The 24,099-nt window shown below is 37.2% G+C and overlaps 1 protein-coding gene and 1 long non-coding RNA gene across 6 annotated transcripts in view; one reads left to right on the forward strand and one right to left on the reverse strand.

Moving 5' to 3' along the window:
* Positions 1 to 4,342: 4,342 nt before the first annotated feature.
* The window catches only part of PLA2R1 (phospholipase A2 receptor 1), a 127,500-nt gene continuing 107,743 nt past the window's right edge, over positions 4,343 to 24,099 (reverse strand). For 2 of the 5 annotated variants that reach the window (XM_054548672.2, XM_024242962.3), the window contains 7 exons: positions 22,340 to 22,578; positions 20,596 to 20,764; positions 18,412 to 18,552; positions 17,795 to 17,911; positions 16,464 to 16,640; positions 13,681 to 13,713; positions 12,899 to 13,548 (listed from right to left, as the gene is read on the reverse strand). In XM_054548672.2, the coding sequence (XP_054404647.2) occupies positions 13,334 to 13,548; positions 13,681 to 13,713; positions 16,464 to 16,640; positions 17,795 to 17,911; positions 18,412 to 18,552; positions 20,596 to 20,764; positions 22,340 to 22,578 (1,091 nt within the window). In that variant the 3' untranslated portion in view covers positions 12,899 to 13,333. 5 annotated transcript variants of the gene reach the window in all.
* LOC129057846 (uncharacterized) lies at positions 8,924 to 22,375 on the forward strand. The gene is made up of 4 exons (XR_008522622.2): positions 8,924 to 10,258; positions 14,353 to 14,410; positions 16,507 to 16,796; positions 22,243 to 22,375. It is a non-coding gene; the product is annotated as an uncharacterized LOC129057846 (long non-coding RNA).

Consider the following 24,099-nt stretch of genomic DNA (forward strand, 5'->3'; position numbering starts at 1 on the left):
ATAAAACACTCCTAAAAGAAAGCATACATGACACAAACGAATGGGAACACATCCCATGTTAATGGATAGGTAGAATCAATATTGTGAAAATGATCATACTGCCAAAAGCAATCTACAAATTCAATGCATTTCCCATCAAAATACTACCATCATTCTTCACAGAATTGGAAAAAAAATCCTAAAATTCATATGGAACCAAAAAAGAACCCACATAGCCAAAGCAAGACTAAGCAAAAAGAACAAATCTGGAAGCATCACATTATCTGACTTTAAACTATAAGGCCATAGCCACCAAAACAGCATGGTACTGGTATAAAAATAGTCACATAGGCCAATGGAACAGAATAGAGATCTCAGAAATAAAGCCAAATACTTACAGCCAACTGATCTTCAACAAAGCAAACAAAAACATAAAGTGGGGAAAGGACACTCTACTCAACAAATGGTTCAGGGATAATTGGCAAGCCACATGTAGAAGAATGAAACTGGATCCTCATCTCTCACCTTATACAAAAATCAACTCAAGATGAATCAAGGACTTACATCTAAGACTTGAAACCATAAACATTCTAGAAGATAACATTGGAAAACCCCTTCTAGACATTGGCTTAGGCAAAGACTTCATGACCAAGAACCCAAAAGCAAATGCAACAAAAACAAAGATAAATAGATAAGACTTAATTAAACTAAAGAGCTTCTGCACAGCAAAAGAAACAATCAGCAGAGTAAGCAGACAACCTACAGAGTGGGAGAAAATCTTCACAATATATACATCTGACAAAGGACTAACATCCAGAATCGACACGGAACTCAAACAAATTAGCAAGGAAAAAACAATCCCACCAAAAAGTGGACTAAGGACATGAATACACAATTCTCAAAAGAAGATACACAAATGGCCAACAAACATATGAAAAAATGCTCGACATCACTGATGATCAGGGGAAATGCAAATTGAAACCATAATGTGGTACCACTTTACTCCTGCAAGAATGGCCATAATCAAAAAAATATAAAAAAATAGATGTTAGTGTGGATGTGGTGAAAAGGGAACACTTTTACACTGCTGGTGGGAATGTAAACTAGTACAACCACTATAGAAAACAGTGTGGAGATTCCTTTAAGAACTAAATGTAGAACTACTATTCGATCCAGCAATCCCACTACTGGCTGTCTACCCAGAGGAAAAGATGACATTATACAAAAAAGATAACTTGTACATGCATGTTCATAGCAGCACAATTCGCACTTGCAAAAATGCAGGACCAGCCCAAATGCCCGTCAATCAAAGAGTAGATAAAGAAATTGTATATGTATATGTATATATCTATATGTATATATATGTGTGTGTATATGTATATATATTTATGTGTGTGTATGTGTATATATATATATATATATATATGAATACTAATCAGCCATAAAAAGGAATGAAATAATGGCATTCGCAGTGACCTGGATGGAATTGGAGACAATTATTCTAAGTGAAGTCACTCAGGAATGGAAAACCAAACGTCGTACGTTCTCACTTATAAGTGGGAGCTAAGCTATGAGGACCCAAAGGCATAAGAATGATATGATGGACTTTGGGGACTCAGGGGGAAGGGTAGGAGACAGGTGAGGGATAAAAGACTACACATTGGTGGCCAGGCGTGGTGGCTCATGCCTGTAATCCCAGCACTTTGGGAGGCCAAGGCGGGTGGATCACGAGGTCGGGAGATCGAGGCCATCCTGGCTAACACGGTGAAACCCTGTCTCTACTAAAAATACAAAAAATTAGCCAGGCATGGTGGTGCGCGCCTGTAGTCCCAGCTACTTGGGAGGCTGAGGCAGGAGAATGGCATGAACCCGGGAGGCAGAGCTTGCAGTGAGCAGAGATTGTGCCACTACACTCCAGCTTGAGAGACAGAGCGAGACTCCGTCTCAAAAAAAAAAAAAAGACTATACATTGGTTACAGTGTACACTGCTTGCATGATGCATGCACCAAAAATCTCAGAAATCACCACTAAAAAACTTACTCATGTAACCAAACACCACCTGTTCCCCCAAAAATCCTTGGAAATTATTAGATCCTCCAAGGGGTCTAATATACTCAAAGTCGGAGTCAGACTTTCTCTCAATGCCAGACACGCCTACACGGAGGACTTAAATCCTGGCTAGAGATTTTTGGTGAACATGGAAATGAAATGAAGGAAGTTGTGCTTACAGCAGATCCTAATAATGTATCCACCTCACCACAGGGATGTCCTTGGAACCCTAAAATCATTTAGCCATATCCCTGGGAGCCTTGGCTTCGGAAGTGCAAGTCCCTTCTCCCAAAACTGCTGAGGACACCTGTCTTCGAGCCTGCTTCCATAGGGGACTGTTTCTCTTCCCACCCCTTCCTCAGCACCTCCGTGATTTCCTTTTTCAGACAAGTTAAATCAAGTTCCAATCTGACAGGTGGCCTGGGGAGCTATACTCTTTCTTTCTTGCTTTTTTATGCTCACATCTATTCTGTGTGGATTCCAGAGTTCAGTTCTGAGGGAAAGTCTGACTTTCTGTACGTGGAATAAGTCTCAAACACGAACAGCTGAAGCCGCAGCTTACCAGTTACCTGTGCTGTGGGACCAGCCAAACTACCTGTGAAATAAGGCAGTCCAGGCTGCTCCACCGTGGGTTCCCTCATATGCTTAGCACCAGTTGGTTGTGTTTGTTCCCAAATCCGTTAATGCCAATTGTACTAGACATTGTAATTATACAGTTTGTAAAACATAAAATAGGGCCAGGTGCAATGGTTCATGCTACAATCCTAGCCCTTTGGCAGGGTGAGGAGGGAGGACAACTTGAGGCCAGGAGTTTAAGAACAGCCTGGACAACAAAGCGAGACCCCGTCTCTACAAAAGTTTTTTTAAATAATAAGCTGGGCGTGGTGGTATGTGCCTGCTGGCCCAGCTACTCAGGAGGCTGAGGCAGAAAGCTTGCTAGAGTCCAGGAGTTTGACATTGCAGTGAACTACTATTGAGCAAGACAACTACAGATATTGAGGAAAATTATACACATTTAGGGCTTGCACTCAAATTGTTCTACAGCTATCTTTATTTTCGAGACAGGGTCTCACTCTGTTGCCCAGGCTGGAGTGCAGTGGTGCGATCACAGCTCACTGCAATCTCAATCTCCCCGGGCTCAGCCTCCCAAGTAGCTGTACTACAGGCATGCACCACCACACTCTACTAACTTTTTTGTATTTTTTGCAGAGACAGGGTTTCATTTTCATTTACTAAAAACTGGAGATTGTGAACAACACCTTATAGATATGCTTTATGCATAAAACCAACAGGAAGGAATATTAAAAGGAATGACATTGTCCCTACACCAAAAGATTAGTGGATAAATGTATGTTTATGTGTTCTAATAGAAAACAAAATGTTTAAACTAATGTTAAAGCAATTCTTATGTTCCTTCCTTTAACTGACTTTTTTGATTTCCTGACCAACTAAGTCAGATAAGAGTGATTCAAATGCAGTAACAAATATAGGTTATTATTTAAGTGTAATGTTAACTTTACTTATTAATATGTAATTACAGATTATCTTCTAAAGCAATGCATAAACAAGTAGGCCTTCTTGCTTAATATCTCTCTTTTCTCCCTTCACTTCGCTTGGGACATTTAGTGTAAGTTGCAGTAGCAATCGCAGGGAATTTCTACCTTGAGCACCAGTTTCACCAAGCTCTCCAGTCCTTGCCTGTGGTCAGGAGGGTCTGTTTCGTTCACGCACCCTCTTGTTTGGTAGTGTGCAGAGATGGTTTTCTTTTGCACCTTTAGGTGTCATCTGGAGTAAAAGGGAAGGAAATAATTCCTTGTCTGATCAGAGGAGCCCTTGCTTAAGGACTGCCTGAGCCAGTGGCTTAGCACATCGATTAAGGCATGATCTGTCTTGAAGTTTGTCCTCAGCCTCCACAGAACCACATTTTGGGCCAGGAACTCCAAGCCCTTGGTGACTCACTGAGGTAACATTTCCTGTTAGGTTTCCATTCCTCCCCATTCCTTTCTTTGGGTTTTTCCTTGTTCTGCCTTCTGGTTCTCTATCTCTCCCTCCCCCCAGTTCTGATGTCCACAGGGACAAGAACCCACTGTTTCCTAAATCTGTGAGTCGGGTTTCCAGCTCCTACCAAGCTCTGTATACTAAGAAGGTAAAGAGTAAAGTTTAAATAATCTCTTAGAAGTAGGAACTCAAGGAACTTAAGTTAATTCACAAACAACTGTGTGAAGACAATAATAAAACCACAGTTTCAGGGCTAGGGAGGGCCAGGAGAAAACATTACAAATGGTCCTTTAACAATTTGCAATTTTCTGTATTATATTAAAAATATATTTATTTGAAAAATATCCAGGAACATATACATTGAATCTAATATAAATAAGAGACTTAATGGGAGAAACAGAAACACATTTTACATTAATCTTGAAAAATCAATTTCCATTAATAAATAGAAGCACAGGAAACAAGTTGAAAATAGCATAGATCAGGATGTCTTTTTTTTTTTTTTTTGAAGAAAAAAAGATGGTATCGCTATTCATAATTACAAGAAATGGATGATAATATTTTAAATGAGTTAACTTTGGTCCATCATGCTTACTTCATGGTGTGAAGAAAACAGCACTTGAATGATTTTTTCCCTTAATTTGTTCTAAATTACAGCAAAGTGCTCTGCAAGAAACAAGTGCTTGTGTTAATTATATTCTGAGTAAAGAAGGTCACCGGTATACATAGGGTTCATTTTGTGGTTTTAGTTATTGGCATTCTTCTGCAATTAGAATTCGTCATTAGGTATTAGAGGCATATGCAGATTTTCACTTTTTTAAATCCAGAATTTCAGATTTAGGAACATTTTAAGATTTTTCTCTAAAAATATTCTGACCCCAAGCTAAAAACTTGCTTTCTAACTCAAAAAATACTAAAGAAAGCTGTTTATCTAACATTTCCTACAATTTAATACATATCACTTATCTTGTTAAGCCTTTCTCTACTTCTGACAGAATTAATCAGTCCCCTCTCCTTTTTTTTCTGATTCTCTTCCTCTTGATATTATTTATGTCACATTGCATTGCACTTATCATTTACATATTCCTCTCCCCCGAGACCAAGTTCCATGAGGGGAGAGATGGGGTGTTATTGGTATTTATAGCCTCTGAGCACAGGACACTCTCTGGGCTACAATAAGCTCTAAATAAATGTTTACTGATCAGAATTGTTTATTGATATATTTTAAGTGCTGTCCATATACATTAACATAACAGTGCTTGCTAAGATACGTTAAAGTATGTAAGACTTCCCCATTTAGGTTTTCACTTTCTAAATCAGGGGTTGGCAAACTTCCTGTAAAGGTCCAGAAAGTAAATATTTTAGGCTTTGCAGGCCGTTCGGTCTCTGTTGCAACCACTCAGCTCTGTCATGGAAGCATGAAAGCAGTCATGCACAGTATGTGAGTGAATGGGGATGGCAGCGTCCCAATAACTTTATTTCCAAAATACGCTGCAGGATGGATTTGGCCCTGCCAACTCCTGCTCTAAATCCTTATTTTGAAAGGTGGGGAAAGAGGGAATAAATATTCCAAGCATGTATCTTGATAATCACTACAGTCAAAGTTTCTTACAAATGTTGGCAATAAGAATTATGATGTACATGCCATTTTGGAAATGTCTACAAATTTTTCTTCTCCAAGAACAAAATGGAAACTAAGTGAGTTTTTCCCTGCCGTACCCTATCAATACTAAGGCATGAGGTTGTAGGGGATAGCAGGAGTATGAGTTAGAAGTACTGACAAGACAGGGAAGTGACACAGAAGAAGAATGCAGAGAAAAGGGAGCAGATGGAAGTCAGCATGGCCTGCACCAAGACGTGTGTGGGTCCTAATCCTACAGCAGATTGTGTGTTAGGTAAGTTGGAGACACACAGGGTTTTGCCCTGCTTCTCATCTGAGACAGGAGAGAAAAAATGTCATACAGCAGTGGTCCTCAAACTTTCTGGCTAGCACACAAAATTGATAAAAGAATTGTGAAAGAAGGCATATTGCTTCACAAATTTCTAAGTTGACAGCCAAAATTTTTTATAATTAGGCTGCAATTTTCAGAATATTATAAGTAATGACATGTAAAAATAAAAGTGCCTTACCACCCTTTTAATATATCCAGTGGTGTCTAATATCGTAGCAAAATGTTTACTTTTTATATTGAAATGATTTTAGGTTTACAGAAAAATTGCCAACTTAGTCCAGAGAGTTCCTGTACAGCCTCCTTCAGCTTCTTCTAACGGTACATCTCATAAAACCATCGTATAATCATCAAAACAAAGAAACTAATACTGGTACAATACTATTCATTAAACCACAGACTTTATTTTACTTTCCCATTTTCCCATAATGACCATTTTCTGTTCCATGATCCATTTGAGGATTTAAACTTGCATGTAGTTGTCATGTCTCTTTAGTGTCCTCCAATCCTGGACATTTCCTCAATTTTTCCTTATCTTTCATGACCTGGACACTTTTGAAGTGATCATTTATCTTGTGGAATGTCCCTCAACTTGCATTTGTCTAATGTTTTTTCATGATTGAGATAATGCATTTTGGGGAGGATACCAAAGAAGTCATGTGGCCTTCTCAGTGCCATACCAGGGGGTACATGATGCTGATGTGGCTTATTACTGCTTCTGTTAACCTCGATCCCTTGATTAAAGAAGTTTCTCTACTGTAAAGTTATTACTTTCCCTTTGTAATTAGTGATTATTTTGGGGGAAATACTCTAAGGTTATGCAAATATTCTGTTTTTCCTCAAACATTCACCCACTAACTTTTGCACCAACTAGTAGGTCTTGCCAACAATTATTACTGTTGTGTTTTCCTGATAGTGATTTTTGTTTCTCCCATTTCTTCTACATTTATCAATTGGAATTTACTGGGGAGAAGAACTGTTTCTTCTTTTCATTCATTCATTCACTCATTCAATTGTTTACATCAGTATGGACACACAGATATTTATTGTGTGGGTTATAATCCAATATTATAATTTTTTGTTTTTTGCTCAAATTGTTCCAACATTTCCACTGGAGAGCTCCTTCAGGTTGGTTCCTGTACCCTTCGGACATGTGCCACCTTTTTGTGAGCACCTCCTTATTTTCTGCCATCACAAGATATTCCAGTTTCATCTTGTACTTTCCTGCCTTAGACCTGCAATCCACCACTTTCTCAAGAAGCCCAAGTTCCTTTGACTGGAGATACTACAACAATTTGAATTCTATCATAATCTATTTAAAAATAGAAATACACACAAATAACCTCTTCAGCAGTCAGAGGTACTACTTTCTTTCAATCTTGTATTTCCATTCCAACTCCCCCACAGAATTTTATCCTAATGAAATATACTTTAATTTGTGAAATATTTTATTCACTACCTTGTCATATTTTCCTGCAGTAAAAATATGTATATAAATTATTTTTTTATTTTATTTATTTTTTTTGAGACAGAGTCTCGCTCTGTCACCCAGGCTGGAGTGCAGTGGCGCCATCTTGGCTCACTGTAAGCTCCAACTGCCGGGTTCACGCCATTCTCCTGCCTCAGCCTCCCGAGTAGCTGGGAATACAGGCGCCCGCCACAACACACGGCTAATTTTTTTTTGTATTTTTAGTGGAGACAGGGTTTCACCTTGTTAGCCAGGATGGTCTCGATCTCCTGATCTCGTGATCCACCCGCCTCGGCCTCCCAAAGTGCTGGGATTACAGGCGTGAGCCACCGCGCCCGGCCTAAAATTATTTTTTAATAAGTCCCTGTGAACATAGGCTCCAAGTATTACACATTTCCTTCTATATTGAGTTGTCATTTCAATTATTGTTAGTATACAATTGATCAGAACAAAATAAATATGTTACAAAGATTAAAATAAGATAGTATATGTCAAACTAAAATGATAGCAAATGGATCTCTTAAGGAAATGGATATATCATAGATAAAAATTAATTAGTATTAAAAACTGCTAGTATAAATCAAGGTTCAGCATCAATTCTATTCTCTCTTTTCTTTTTTTGCAGCTATACGTGCTGAGAAACTCTGGTAGAAATTGCTGGTGCTTATCTGTGGTCCCTTATCCTCTCTTTCCTGAGCACACAAAGCAGAAGACTTCATGGACTTCCTTTCAGTTAGGTTAGGTCATGTGACTAGTTCCAGCCAATGACACGTGAGTGGAAGAGCCACGTGTTTCTTCCTAAACCTGGTAACTTAACAGTTCTGTAGTGCCATAGCAGCACTGGAAGCCCCAAGTTCTGGAGGTAGGACACAGCCTGGATCTGTGAGTTATTGCTTGGAGGCAAGTGTCCTGACCATAGCAGGCTTTGCATGATCAATAAATTAACTTCTGAGTTTTGTTTTTAACCACTAGTATTACAGGGTTTGTTTCCACAGCATACCCTAACTTATCCTAACATAGAAACTTTGTTCATATAAATAAGTAGATGGGAATAAAAGGAGGTTTGTTATAACAATATCCCTCTATTATTTGAATTCCTTTCTCATAGGTGCCAAAAAAAATCAGTGATTCGACATTAAAAATTATTTTCTATATCAACCAACTGCTTGATTATGTTCTCCTTCAGTTTTTCTTAAAGCATAGAACTGGAAACACCCTACTTGCAAAATGATTTGTTACCCAGTCATTAGAATAATTCATGTCAATTTCCTACGAGTAAAATTAAAAGGCTTTACTAAGACTCTTCAAATAACTGTTGATTATGCCTGTTACTTTTTCACTTACAGGCACCTTGCTTTACCTGATATACAAATGAAGGCTGGGAAAAGTAAAATATCACTTCATTATAGTTCGGTCAATACTATTTTTCTATTAAAATGCCTTTATCCTATTACAAGCTTTAATCAGAACACAAGAGCAGCAGATTTAGTTCATTCAATTAATACAAAATGTTCATCATAAAACTTAATGGGTAAAGTCAATCCTTGTTGTCAAACCAATGAGCCAAATAAAAAAAAGTTCAGAAAAGGTCTGAATTCATTTTTCAGTTCAAATAAGCTTGTTAATACTCATCCTCACAACTCACATAGAAATCTAAGATAAATCAAGCCTTGGGACTTTCTTCTGGATAACATAAGATGTTAGGTTCTTGGCAACACATGCTTCACTTTGCTTTCACCAGACTTTTTCTATAGCTTGTTCTCTGACAATAGTCAGGGAATAGATGAGATAAATTTTCAGATGAAAGTAGTTAGCACTCCAGCTGTTCCACTGTGTAATACATATAAATTCAGAATATGAACACGGGGCAAAATAACTCATTTCTAAGTCATCACTTCAACTTTAACAGAAAAATTTCCTAACACAGAGAAAGACGTGAGGATATACAGAATGAGTTTATGAATTCTTTATTAAAAGAAGCTTCACTGACATCAATACTTTGAATATTTTTCTTTGGAGCCATGGAGGATTTTCCCATAGTAAGATCTGAAATGAAAGCCATTTCTTTTTCTTTTTCTTTTTAAAGGTAGAGAAAGGCATTTGTGTAAAGAGAGGTGGGAAAGAAGAACCAAGAGTGCTCTCAGGCAAATCAGTTTTAAGAAAAAATATACATGAAGATCTGGAAATTAAGTTTCTTAAATATCCATGCTCCTGTATTCCTTAGGCATGTGTCCCCAGTTTGAAGACTGTTGACTTAGAGGATGTATTTCAACAGCCTGCGGAAGCTTCATAATGAATCAAAGATGGGTCTCAAGTTAATATCCTCTGTCAGCCACAGACTGGAGGCCCATGGAGGACTCCAGGCCTTAGGAGACAGAGGGCTGGCTACATAGGAGGAGCATGGACCCATGAATGACTGAACAGAGCAAAGTCCTCTTGCCAGCCCATGCAGGTATGGGTGAGAAATAAACCTTTGCTGTGTTAATCCACCAAGACTGTGGGATTGTTTGCTATGGCATTTCGCCTTTCTGGACGAAAACAGTAGCTAATGGTAGCTAATGGGATCTCACCACTGCAGGGGTGAAGTGACTGCCTTGTAGCCAAGAACTGCAGTGTCCGGATAGGGAATTCAACAGGAGACACAGCCAGTTCTCAATAGATAAGACAGCACCAGGGACAGACAGAATGAGGCCGAATCAAAGAGAACAGACTACAGATTAAAGCAACTGCAGACTTCACAGCAGATGCCAGCAGAATTCCCAGGAGTGAGGCTAGACAGCTATTCTCAGTGGACACCAGCTAACATACATCCACAGTAAGTTATCACCTTCTCCCCTCAACACTACCAGGACTCAGCAAGTTCTTATATATCCAACCACCATTTTGAAAAGAGTAAAGAAACTCCAAAAGACTGAATGTTTAAGTAAACATTCAGTTTAATCTTATCTTTAATAAGGAGTGGACCCTTCAAGAGAAGAAATATTTAACCCGAAAGAAAACTGTTGTAACTGTAAGAGCCCAAGATATTGTTAAATGGAAAAACGCAAGCATTTCCATTACTCAGAGTCTATAAAGATCCTCAGGTTAGTCATAGAAAATAATTGACTGTTGGAGGGGCCCATTAACTATGTGTGAATTTGTGATCCTACCGCTTTTTTGGCATAAATATAAGAAGTACAAGTGTATTTTGTTACATAAATACAGTATGTAGTGGTAAAGTCTGGTGTAACCATCACTCAAATAGTGTATAATATACCCATTACTTGCTACTTTTTTTTTCTTTTAGACTTATAGCTATAAAATCTAGTTCACATTAAAAATACAGATGAGGTCAGGTGCGGTGGCTCATGCCTGTAATCTTAGCACTTTGGGAGGCTGGGGCGGGTGAATCACGAGGTCAGGAGATCGAGACCATCCTGGCCAACATGGTGAAACCCTGTCTTTACTAAAAATACAAAAATTAGCTGGGCGTGGTGGCACGTGCCTGTAATCATAGCTACTCGGAAGGCTGAGGCAGGAAACTTGCTCGAACCAGGCAGTCGAAGGTTGCAGTGAGCTGAGATCACGCCACTGTACTCCTGCCTGGCAACAGAGCGAGACTCCATCTCAAAAAAAAAAAAAAAAAAAAAAGTGAAAAAAAGTTTCAAAAAAATGCAAATATAAAAATGTAGCAGAATACTTCAGTACTATTTCTGCAAATTCAGTAATGGCAGGAAGTGTGTGATCTGTCCATGGGTCCAGATTCTCTGCAGATGTTGTTCAATACTAAACATCAAAGTATGGAACATTGACAAGCAATACAGCTTCTTTCTGCAAAATCACTTTCCTAATGGTGTATTTTGTCAGATTATTATGTGTGACTATATACCTTGGCTGGAAGGCTGGTTGATTAGCAGTTTTTACCAAGTCCATTGAAAAGAACAGAACTTTAATTCCACTCAAAAGATTGTTAAATTGGGCTTTTATACCATCTGGTGAGTTCACGCCAATTATTCTTTTGAGTCATAAATATGCAACTGCCACATAATATAATATCTTTTAAAAAATGAAGTCCCAATACTTAAAAAAATTATGGAGGTAGACTGTCCCAGTGTGTAAATTATTATAACAGTAGCAAAGAGCTGCTTTTGGAAGCTGGATTAACTGTTGCAGGCCACGAGGATTCCATTCTTAGTGGTATGCTCTTCAAATTGTATTTCTAATGATGATGGTTTGCCTCTTAGAAATTCATTCATACTTTCTCTCAGAGCTCCCCCTTGTGACTAAGTGGCCACTGGTTTTGAGGCAGTTGGTTGTAATAATTAAAATGCACACTCTCAGGGAGGCCCTGAGAGTCCCCCAGTTTCTCTCTATCATGGAACCTTACTTCATTTTCATAACCACTTGCTATTTTATACATATGCATTTCTTTACTGAGTTACTGTCAGTTTTCCCTCATTAGAAAATAAGTGCCATGAAAAGATAGCCCTTACCCCAAGTTGCTCACCTTAGTACCTCTGTTTCTAGAACAGCACTTTTTTTGAGTTGGGGTCTCATTCAGTTGCCCAGGCTGGAGTGCAGTGGCACAACCATAGCTCACTGCAGCCTTCAACTTCTGGGCTCAGTTGATCCTCTTCCCTCAGCCTCCTAAGTAGCTGGGACTACAGATGCATGCCACCATGCCCAACACACTTTTTTATTGATAAAATTCAATAAACAGTTATGTAATGAGTAAATTTTTAGATATTGTTTATGAAGCTGTTTTCTTTATAAGGAACTAATAAAGGAAAATAAAATCTGTAATTTTTTATTTACAGACAGTATCATAATCATTATTTACCATCTATACTAACTAGACTAATATAAAAGGAGATCGTTCCCAGAAAACAGTTTATTAAATAGAACACCTAAACTCATTTACATAATAAAGATATCTAGATTACTAATTTATTTAGTACTTCTCAACGTCTGTCTGGTTCTAATGAGACTATAATTCAGATCTTTAGCTCTTCTCCTTTAAATCCAAGTTACATTTTGTATCTTCCAGTTGTTAAGAGTGTTACATATTATTTTATATCTTTAGTTTTTCAGAAAGTCCATGAGTTTTAACAGTACAACTGTTAAAGTTTCAATATATTACTTTAAGCTTATCTATAAGACATTTTACAATATCCAACTTAATCATCATTTAGTAATTGAAAGTTTAAGGCCACATTTTAACTATATGGTTGTTTATAAAAGTGTGCTGCTAATGAAGGTCTTTGCCATTTAAAAGAAGGTATTTTTCTTTCTCCTTTAGCTTGAGATGTTAGACCTAATAAAAATGAATGTCACCTTAAATATCAGTTGAGAGCCCAGAACATGTGACCCTTAAGCACAGAAATTAGTATTTTCCAAATCCTGCTATTAAAAGTGAATTCAAAAGAAACAACTAAGAATCCTCTCAGAAGCCCTTTCCTTTTCCTCTCATACAAGATTAATTTTTTTTTTTTTTTTTGCTTCTTTCTGTCTGTCTTAATGGTATGAGTGCAGGTAAATGTCTGAATAGATACCAGATTAGTTTTAAAATTCCCCCAAATTTTAGTAGAGATACATTAATGCAAAAACTATTATTCACATTGATTTCAGAGTTTTCAATAGGGAGTTTCTTTTAATAGTTCTTGTCTTTCTGAAAAATAACCAATGCATCATTTACCCCTTTTAAGAATGGATCACAGTTTAGGGAAATGAATAAATTAAAACCCATCTGATTTGGTTAAAATTCAAAACCAGTAATCACGTCGAGAATAATTAAAATAGTGACCCAATTCACATTCTAATGGCATCTGGGCTGTAAAGGGAAAGACAGATGAGACTCCTGTTTAGTCTTCTTTACTTACCCTGGTGGCTGTGGCATTCTCTGACCTCATTATTATTGGTCACTCTTTTCAAGATCAGAAATGAGAATATTTTCTTCTAAATGTACTGTACTAAAGTTGGTTGCAGCATAGTAAGGATTCCGAAACCCTGCAAGTCTCCTGAAGAAGCCACCATTATGCTTGTATATGCAGAAGGAAAGTGTGCAAATGGCCACAATGACTATCAGTGTCAATACTACCGCCAGAGGAATGATGCTGTGACTTGGTCCTGAAAGAAGATTTTTTTTAAAAAAAGAAAAACTTCAGTGGCGATGAAGTAATATAGATACTGTCATACAGTTGCTTTCTATCTTATTATTTCTAAGAAAAATCAAAATGTTCTGTATGGTTTCAAACGTACCTTTTTCTGGCAGCTCCTCTGCAGTGCGAATATCTGAAATCAAATACAAAAATTAAAATGAGGTTTTTTTTTAATTCAGCAAAAATATGTCATTACTTACTCAGGGATCAGCAAACTATGGCCCATGATCCTGTTTTTATAAAAAATGTTTTACTGGAACTTAGCCACACTCATTCATTGATGTATCGTTACAGCTGCTTTCGTGCTACAATGGCATGTGACAGAGACCATATGGCTCCCAAAGCCTAAAATGTTTACTAGCTGGCCTTTTACAAAAAAAGTTTGCTGACCTTTGATTTATTGTAATCATCGTTATTAGTGCTCACAAACACACACCCTGCTTGTTTTTTTTAAGCCAAGAAGTTTCCATTCAGTCCCAGCACTGTGCTGCAATAAATATAGAGTAAAATATAAACCCTGCATACAAGGAATTCACAGTTTTCTTGGGATCTTATATGGAGTTTGTTCAGCAATGATAATCTGCCTGCCTCTTTGTAAGGATTTTTAAATCAGCGTCTTCTCACCTTTGTGATCTCATGGGTCTTGGGGAATGAGCAACAGCTTCTCCATCCAAAAAGTTAGAGAGTTTCTGTTTTAAAACTTTCTACTGTAAAAACACATCTTTTAAGTAGATGTTATATCAAAATGTGAACTCTTCTATTTTTGATCTAGGTAAAGATCCAGAGAAAGATATAGAGAATGAACCAGAGGAAGATGAAGAAATGGATTTGTGAGTAAAAGAACTGCCTTGATGTCCTACTGATGCTCATTCACTCTGATAGACATGAAAAAAATCACAACACTGTTACTAATAGCAAAACCATACTTTTAAAAAACAGACTTGTTCTTTTTTTTTTTTTTTTTTTGAGATGAAGTCTCACTCTGTTGCCCGGGCCAGAGTACAATGGCGTGATCTTGGCTCACTGCAACCTCTGCCCTGGGTTCAAGCAATTCTCTTGCCTCAGCCTCCTTAGTATCTGGGATTACGGGTGTGCACCACTACACCTGGCTAATTTTTGTATTTTTAGTAGAGATGGAGTTTTGCCATGTTGGCCAGGCTGGTCTCGAACTCCTGACCTCAAGTGATCCACCTGCCTCTGCCTCCCAAAGTGCTGGGATTACAGGCGTGAGCCACCACACCCAGCCCAGACTTGTTCTTTTAATATAAAAACAATGCCATTTAACATTGCATTAAACTGTCGAAAATATATATTATTGTGTTTTTATGAAGACACTTCTTTTAAATTGATGCATATCAGATGCACAAATTTTCAGAATACAAGTGATAATTGAATATAGTCATATAATTTGTATAGTGTACTTGGGATAAACATCACTTTAAATATAAAGATACATCTTTAAGAAAGACTGTTAAGAGTGTTTGTTCTCAGAATAGAAGCAGTGGGCGGCATGGAAGGAGCACTTAGAAAACTTAGAGTTTTCTCTGTAGTCCTTGATGTAGCCTCAGTTTGCACAGGTACTTTTCCCGTCTGTAAAATGGGGATATTTAAATTGCTCCACTACCTTGGAAAGCTGCTGCAAAGGATGAAAGAGGTGTCATCTGCATTATAGGAAACTTTAAAGTCCTGTAAGACATGAGGTGTTTCTGATTTGTTCTTGATATTTAAAAGCTAGTGATAACTTGGGCACATTATTTATCAGGCTTAGCCATGTTTTTCTTTTTTTTTCTCTCTCACACAGAGTTGAGACTCACACTGTGGGGGTTTCAAACATTGGTGCCCACACCTGCAGTGTTTTCTTCTTCATTACCAGCTCAAATCAGTCACCAAGGCCAGTGATTCTCTCTTCCTATTTCTCCCCTCCTCTTTCGTTCCTAGTTTAATCACTCAAATTACAAATGTTTCTCTTCATATCCTCATGAGTTCTACTTCATCACAGGTGTCTACAGAGCACATAGGGGGTCTGTCTCTTCCACCACAAAGTTCAGCTCTTTAGCCTGGCACTCTCTGTGAAAGGATCCTACATTACCGTCCAATTTTATTCCCATCACCCTCTAACGTGAGCCCTTTGCTCTAATTGAAACACATTCTTAGTTGCTGCCTTCAATCAGGCTGGGCCTTTTCCTCTTCTGTTCCAGCTTCTATAATTCTCCTCATCCTCTGGGATCCTAAAACCTCATGTCTGAAGCCTTCTCTAGCAGTCCAGGCCACAGCAATCCCTCCTTTATAATACTGACATCTAGAAATTGCTGTAATTATTATAGACATTTTCCCACCATCAGTGACTAGAATTTTCTAGCTTAGATTTCTAAAATTATTGTTTTTTTTTTTAAATTACTAAACACTAAGTATGTTGCTCATGATTAAGTTAAAATGTGACTTTTATGACATATTATGCTTGCAACAGAGAATCACATCTTCTTGTCTATGGCAAATATACATAAGCCTAGATTATATTTCCTGAGGCCAAACATAAACCTTAAAAATTCCGAGTAGCAGTCACCAGAATGAAGGTTGCTGGTTTACATTCCTAGTTCTATTTGCTTGAGGGAAAATGCTTTTTGGCCCATTAGGTGATCAACCAGGGTGACACAAGAAAAATCATAGTCTTTGAGTTGACTTATAATGATTTTTTTTCTCATATCAGAGAAAGAAGGAGCTGAACTATTCTCTGACTTTTTTGGTGCAGAACACAACAATAATGTCAGAATCTATCTGAATACTCTCTCAACTTGGATTTTAAAACCTTTAAATGCTAAAGAAGTCAGTCAACATTAGTTAAGGTAGAATCAAAATGAAGAATTACTCTCTGACTTTACCTACCTGCCTCCATTTTACATATAAAGCCTTTTTTTTCTTGACACAGGGATAGCTGCCATAATCCTTCAGGGATCCTCAGGGCAACACAATGATGGGGCTTGAAGTAGTCTGTGTCTGGCTTCCGAATGCCCCAGTTTGACTGGTCTGTGGGAGTTCCATCAAACCACTTTATGGTTTCATCTGTGAGAAAATTGCTGACTCATTATGAATTATGTGCATGGTTATCAAACATACTAAGACTGGAATTAACCATAAAAAGCAGCCCCTGAATTTAATGAGACTCTTGAACTAATACATTCAACTCAGTAAATACAGTGATGTACTCAACATCAAAAGGTAGGCATTAATAAAGTTGCCTCTTTATTTTAGGTACAGTGTTCTCATTTAGGTCATTTAGGTTATCATGTTTCTTAATTTGACAGTTTGAATTTTGAAATATTCCATATATATATATATATAATCGATTTAAAGAAATCATTTGATAAACAAAACTAGTCGAGTAAAGAAAAATCCTTTGAAGTCCTAACATCTTCATCATTACAAAATGGCTCGCTTTCTAAAAAGATTTTACAGTGAATTTCTTTAATAGCCAGCCATGTACCAAGGCGGTAGGGGCGGTAGGAGAGTCCATCCCATGTGTGGGCCATAGTGTATTGTCTGAAAACAATTTAAAACTAACAATACAGCTAACTAAAAGTTGGTCTGCTTTTTATTATCACCATCTGCTTGAAATTCTAAACAATGTTGGCGATTAAAATACTCCTCCTCGAAAGGGTAGGCTCACCCCCAACCTTGGTACACCACTGTAACAAGCTCTCCATACCAATTAAAATAATTTTCTTCACAAGTACCTTTCAATAACCATCAATTACAAAAAGAAAAGAATACCATGCTTCCATTTTATTACAAACTCTGGTTTTTATGAGTAGCAAATAAGAATCCTAACAGCATAGTTCATCATGGAAACATTTCCATAACTCTATTGTGCTTTTATAACATTTAGAAACCTGGGATATTTTCCAGTAAATATGGTTTTATGCGATGACTAAGTCTGTGAACACAAAGTTCCAGCCAAGCATCTTCCTGCTAAGGATAAAGATAAACATGTTATTGTTTGTTTGTTTTTATTTTTGGTGTTCTGGGATTATTTTAAAAGACAAAAGCGTAAAGAAAAGGGTTGCAATGTTGTTTTTGGAAGAAATGGCTTTAGGCTTCATGCTATTTTTTCTCAGAAAACGTATCCAAGGAGAGTTTTCTGGCTCACAGATGCCATTATCATCAGCTTTAACAACCATGTATTTATTTATGTCCTCTCCTCTACCCAAATCACTTACTGTTACCATCAAATTGAGCATTCAACCAAACCATCTGGACAGAAGAACCAAAAGCAAACAGCTCTTCTAGGAGAAATGCATTTTCAGCCTCATCCTTGATTGTTAAAAGATTAGAACCTATAAGAGAGACAAGTAGCAAAGGAATATTTGTGTTTACACATAAATATACTTTAAAAAATGTTTCCTATACCATTAATTGTAAAGCTCAGGTTTTGAAAAGGGAAAATTTCCATTGTAAAGAAGAGACTTTAAATTAAAAAAGTAAAACCACATTTTTTAAAAGATACAAGCTTGCACTTCAGAAGTTAAGGCATAGAATATTAATTTTAGGGAACATTCAAAATTCGTAATGCAAATGCATGCAAAAGGAACTTTTTTTCGGAAAGTGCAGCATGCTGAGACATCATCTGAGGTTTCCAAATTCTACACTGCACATTGTTTCATATAGTAGCTGTCCTCCAAACAAGCAATTTCAATAGTATTTATTTTTTCAATAGTTTAGTTTTTGTTGCTCCTAAAGTCACTAAATAATGGGATGAATGAAGAAATCCACATTGTTTGCTGAAATGGCAAGAAGGAGCACATGAAAGCATTTTTACCATCACAAAAACAATTACCTTCCTTTTTGCAAAATTCATGAGCAGCCTCAAAACTCATCCCGTCTAGGACTGTAGAAAAACTGTAGCAATTACTTTTAAATTTTATCCAGGGAATTGATGTTTCTGAGCACAACTCTGGGTGTTCAGATTGTCTTGTTTCTGTGAAGAAAAACCAGTTATGATTTCAGGGTGGTGACTGGGTTTATTTATTGAGATAAATATTACATTACATTCTATAAAAGACCAAGATAAATATATGTAACAAGATTTTCATGGTAATACTCTAAAAGATTGAGTTTCATGTAAATGATTATAAAACTAGGACCAGTTTATAGCATTTCTGACAGAAAGAATCTTTACCTAAACATAACAAGATATGTTAAGGCACAGCTTTGTGGGCTTAGTTTGGGTGCTGCCTGGGTGAGGGTGGCTCTTTCATGTTTACAATTAGCATCCTAAAGGTTGGAACAAGCAGGGGCTATGACTCCCAGAGAGAGTGGCAGCTGACTGACGCTGGCAAAAGAGATTTCCAAATGTATGCATTTCATGCAGTGCTGTGTATCACAGATTTGAAAAGTACTTACCCACTAATAAATCTGTGAAAGAAAATAATACATTCAATAAAGTATCATAACATAGCATAACATAAAATAAATAAGGGAACTCCAGGGGGACTTTATTTCAGAGAGCAAGCATGAGAGTTAGACACATCCATGCTGAGATCCCGGCTCCACCACTTACTAGCTGCGTGGCCATGGGCATGTTACCTTGCACTTGGTTTCTTTATCTATAAAAGAGAGCTAACAACAAAACCTTTAAAAATATTTTTTTTAATTACAAAAAACTTTTTAAGAGACAAAGTCTCACTCTGTCACCTAGGCTGAAGTGCAGTGGCACAATCACAGCTCACAGCAGCCTCAAACTCCTGGGCTCAAGTGATCCTCCAGCCTCAGCCTCCCAAGTAGCTAGGACTACAGGCACGTACCACCAAACCCAGATAATTGAATTTTTTTTTTAAAGAGTCTCACTGTGTTAACCAAGCTGGTCTCAAACTCCTGACCTGAAGAGGTCCTCCTGCTTCTGCCTCCCAAAGTGCTGGGATTACTGGTGTGAGCCACACAGCCACCTTCCTTACAAGTTGAGAAGTTTCAACGAGTTAGAGCCTGACACTTCTTAAGCATTCAATAAATGCATTGTTATTGAAAGGACAAGATTCCAAGAAAAGGCAAGTGCTAACAAAAAAAAAAAAAAAAAAGGAAAAAAGGGAAGGACAGCTTTTATGGTGTTTTAGAAGCAGAATTAGCTTTTCCAAGATATATGTGGCTATCATTTACATTTAATCCTGAATTGTTTTGATCTAAAGATATATAATTTGTATGTTATTTGATACAGTACCCAGAATGTAAGTAAATACATGCACTTTTACTAAATGAGAGATTTAAAAGGAGGCCAGCTTGTGTTAGTGAATTCTATGCAGGAAACTTGATTTCTACTCTTGGTACTGGTGATGGACAGCTGTGAGACACTTACGAAACTATTTAATGCTCTGAGTTTACATTTCATTTTTAATAAAGGGGTTAGGCCAGGTGAACTTTAAGTGTAAATGAGATATTATGTAAAGTGCAGAGCCAGATATCTAGTAAATATCCAAACAATATCACCATCATCATTATTGTAGCTCTGGAATCCTATCAATCTTTGATTTAAACATGAATCCTCAAAGTCCTCCACACACGCTTGAAGCCCATGTTTCTCATCTAATTTCCCACCCCTCCCTTATGCCTAACCTGCATTCAGGCAAATCCCAACATCGGCTTTGTCTTACATAAGCCTCGTCCTGTCTTCCTTCCCCATTTTCATCCAGCTTTTCTCCTCAGAATGCCTTTCCATGTCCCATGATTACCCATCTACACCCACCCATTTATCAAGGCCCATCTGCACTGCCATGTCCTTCAAGAAGCCTTTCTACCTTTCTCCAAATGAATACAATGCATTCTTTTTCTTGATAACCCCCATAACATTTGCTACCTCTCTTATATCATTTTGTAGTTCTGTTTTTCTTTACATCACCAACCAGACCAGATGCTTCTTGAAGACAGAGATTTCTTACTATACTCATCCTCATATCCTTTGCTTAGCACAGTGTCTTGCATACAGTAGTTACATAGGGTATATTTTTGAGTTGAATAGAATTGTACCTACCAGGGGGCACATGACAAATGGCACCTTGCAGAAATGACTCGCAGGCTGTGCTATGCCAGCGTCCGTTAGTGTCAGCAAAAACGCAGTCACCAAGGAGGGAGGACTCCTCGTCTTTCCAAAAAGTGAAAGAAGATTTGGTGCCATCAGACCAGTCAAAATTAAGACCATTCTGTGGAGGAAAACTGAGCCATCATTTCCTTGCCACGAGTGCTGGCAGCATCACCCAATGGTATCTGAGCATACTACAATTCCCACATCGATTGCTATTTCTGCACACCTTTTTAAAGAGGGGCTAGGACATCTGTGAATACAGTTTGACAAACAGGAATATCTGCCACAAATGAGATCTTTTTTGATTTTTAGGAATTCTTGGCTCCCTGTCACAATGATTTTCTAGTGAGCAATCGGCGTGAAATTGGACCAGTACCTTGTCTTTTACAGTGAAATACATTTCAGATTGATCAAAGATTTAAACATAAAATTGAAAACATAAACATGTTAAAGAAAACCTGGTTAAATTTTTTTTGTACTGTTGGTGTGGGGAAAACCTTTCTAAGTCATAGAAAATCCAGAGGCTATAAAGCAAAATTGACTACATAAAGTTAAAACATTCTGTACTAAATGATGCAATAAATAATCATGAAATATCATTCATTTATCTCTCCCACTGGCAAGGAGTAAAATTTTGAGAATACCTGGTGTTGACAAGGATGTGAAAAAACTAGACATTATCACATACTGTTGTTGGCATGTAAATTGGTGCAAACTCTTGGAGGCCAATTTGGTAGTACTTGTCAAAATTTTAAGTGTACGCAGCAATTTTACTTCTAAAAAAATTATCCTACTGTCACAAGGATATTTGTTGTGCATTGTTTATAACTGTGAAAAACTGAGAAGAACCCAAATGTCTATTCACAGGAGAATGGTTTAATAAGTTGTGGTATATCCTTACATGCTGCGTTCTAAAGAATTCATGAGATTTTTATGTGCTGACATGTGAAGTTGTAAAAGATATATTAAATTAAAAAGCAAGTTTAAAGACAGCATGTAGAATAGGATCTCATTTGTGCTTGAAAAACAATGTACATATTCTTCCATTACATGAATATATATGTGTATACATGGAAAATTTCTAGATGGCACACAAGTGTTCACAATTACTAACATTAGAGAGTAGAACTAGGGGTCAGGATAGACTAGTTTACTTTTCACTACTTTGAGTGTACAATATTTTTATTTAAAAAAATGAAAATAACGTATTCTCTAAACCACATCCCTAGAGGAAAATAAAACCTCAAGTGCTTAATTATAAGGGGTACTAAACTAATTAATAATCACATTTCTAGACAAGAAGCATGATTTGTTTTTTCTTGGGGATTCATTAAATGCCACAAATTTCCAAATGCAGTGCTTGAGTTTCAGATGTGTTCCAGTGCACATGCAAGGCAGTATCGGGGTACTTGGAAATTTTCAGAGAACCTTTGAATGGTATTAATTTCCAGACATTAGGCAAGTGGATGTTTACCCTAAAGAGGTGTGCACTCTTATTTTGTAGTCATAGGCTGTTCATAAGGTTGGTCAAGTAATTGCATAAACCAATTATTTAAGTGTTATATTTATTATTATTTTTGGGATTTTTTTTTTCAGTGCTAATTTCAGTGCTAATTTCAGTGGCCAGATCATGAAGGAGGTAGATGCTAAACTTAATTATTCAAGGATGTCTCAAGGGAGTTAGGATACCTACATCTGTGGTGAACAGTCCAATCCAGTGGGCATATCCTAGCCGGTTGAGGACAACAGTGAGGAAGGACTGGTGATACTGGTCTGTGATGCTGACCAGCTGTGTTCCGTGCATCAGGCAGGTTTTTATTGCTGCATACCAAGTCATATTTGCATTAATTATTTTGTAAGTTCTGTTTCCATATTCTAAGGTATTGGGCATTGGATACATATCAGATGTATTTACACCGTGTCCAGAAGTATCTAGAACAAGAACAGCAACAAAAGTCATTTGCAGCATCTGGATGACAAAGGAAGAGGCAAAGCTTAGCATAGATCCTTGTCACTATGATCCATGTTGATCAGAGCATTTGCTTCTGGAATTGACTGTTTCAAAACAAGAACACTATCTGAAAGTGTAAGTGATGCAAAAAAATGAGAACACTCAGGAAATTTAATGAATTGTTTTTCAAAAACATAAACATAGATTGAACCATTTCTAGAAGATTTCTCATTTTTGACCATCCTTTATCAAATTGACTGTTTTTTGGTGGAACTGATGGTGATCTTCTTTGGTGGGTTTCACTCCACTAACTACACTTGGCCTAATCCACACTGCTGTGGCAGAACTTAATGCTTATTAATAGCAGAGAGGCACATGTTACATAGTCATATACTGCATTGCGAACCTAATATTACAGGTGCATATTAGCAGGTAAAATACTCGATTACACTTTTGAGACTGATAGTCACTATTATGCTTAATGTTTGCATGTATAAATTCTAAAAGGAATTTAAAAAAATAAAGTCAATAAATTCTTAGAAATACACACTGTTCTTATAAACAGTTACTATTAATATGTCACCTGTCAGAGTCAAAGTTTATAAATTAAAAGGCAAGGTTTTCCCACACGTTGACAAGCATTGGTGCTTGAGTGTCCGTGAGTGGCTACGATCATGTGAAAACCAAGCCTGTGTTTATGAACATGTGTTTCCTCTCTAATATGTGCATTTGCCTTTCTGTTCTGTATGTTATGTTCATAACATACATAACATATAGAACATATGTTATGTACTAGGATATGTATAGAACATATGTTAGGATGTGTATAGAACATATGTTCTATATGTTATGTACTAGGATAGACTAAAGGCTTAGAAAGCCTAAAGGACAAAAACAAGGTAAGAGTTTTTGTACCTTCTGATCCAAAGTGACTTGAATTTCTGTGTACTGGTTTTACTACATTTGGTGTTGGAAAGAAGCATGTGAGGTGTGGATAGGTCATGAGGCTGGGACTTAATCCTATTCCTGGCCCTAACTGGCTAAGAGCTCTTGGGCAAATTAATCTTTCTAAACCTCAAATTTATGGTCTACAAGAGATGATGAGGGTCTCCCTTGGAGGGGTGTGGATGGGATTGAACGAGATATCCACACAGGGCACACACTATTGTATGGAGACACAGAAAGCATTCTATGAATGTTGCTTCTTGCTCCACTCTCCTCCTCCGGTCATACTCCCCACCAATAAAAATGGCAAAGTGGGAAACTGACCTTTAACTGAAACCATTACCTCAATATAGCAGCTGTACATATGGAAAAACCAAAGTGAAATGAATCTCTTTAATTTCTATAAATTGTGATGGATCATACTTTTTTCATATGTTTATTCTTTGCTATTAGTCTGTGACCAGCCTACATGCCCAGTGTAATGGTTATTCATACAAAATCAAAATAATATCAAAGTAGCTATTTTAAAATGCTAACAATTCATAACATTGAATGAC

Source organism: Pongo abelii, chromosome 11 (genome assembly GCF_028885655.2).
Source record: "Pongo abelii isolate AG06213 chromosome 11, NHGRI_mPonAbe1-v2.0_pri, whole genome shotgun sequence".
NCBI classification, from domain to species: Eukaryota; Metazoa; Chordata; class Mammalia; order Primates; family Hominidae; genus Pongo; species Pongo abelii.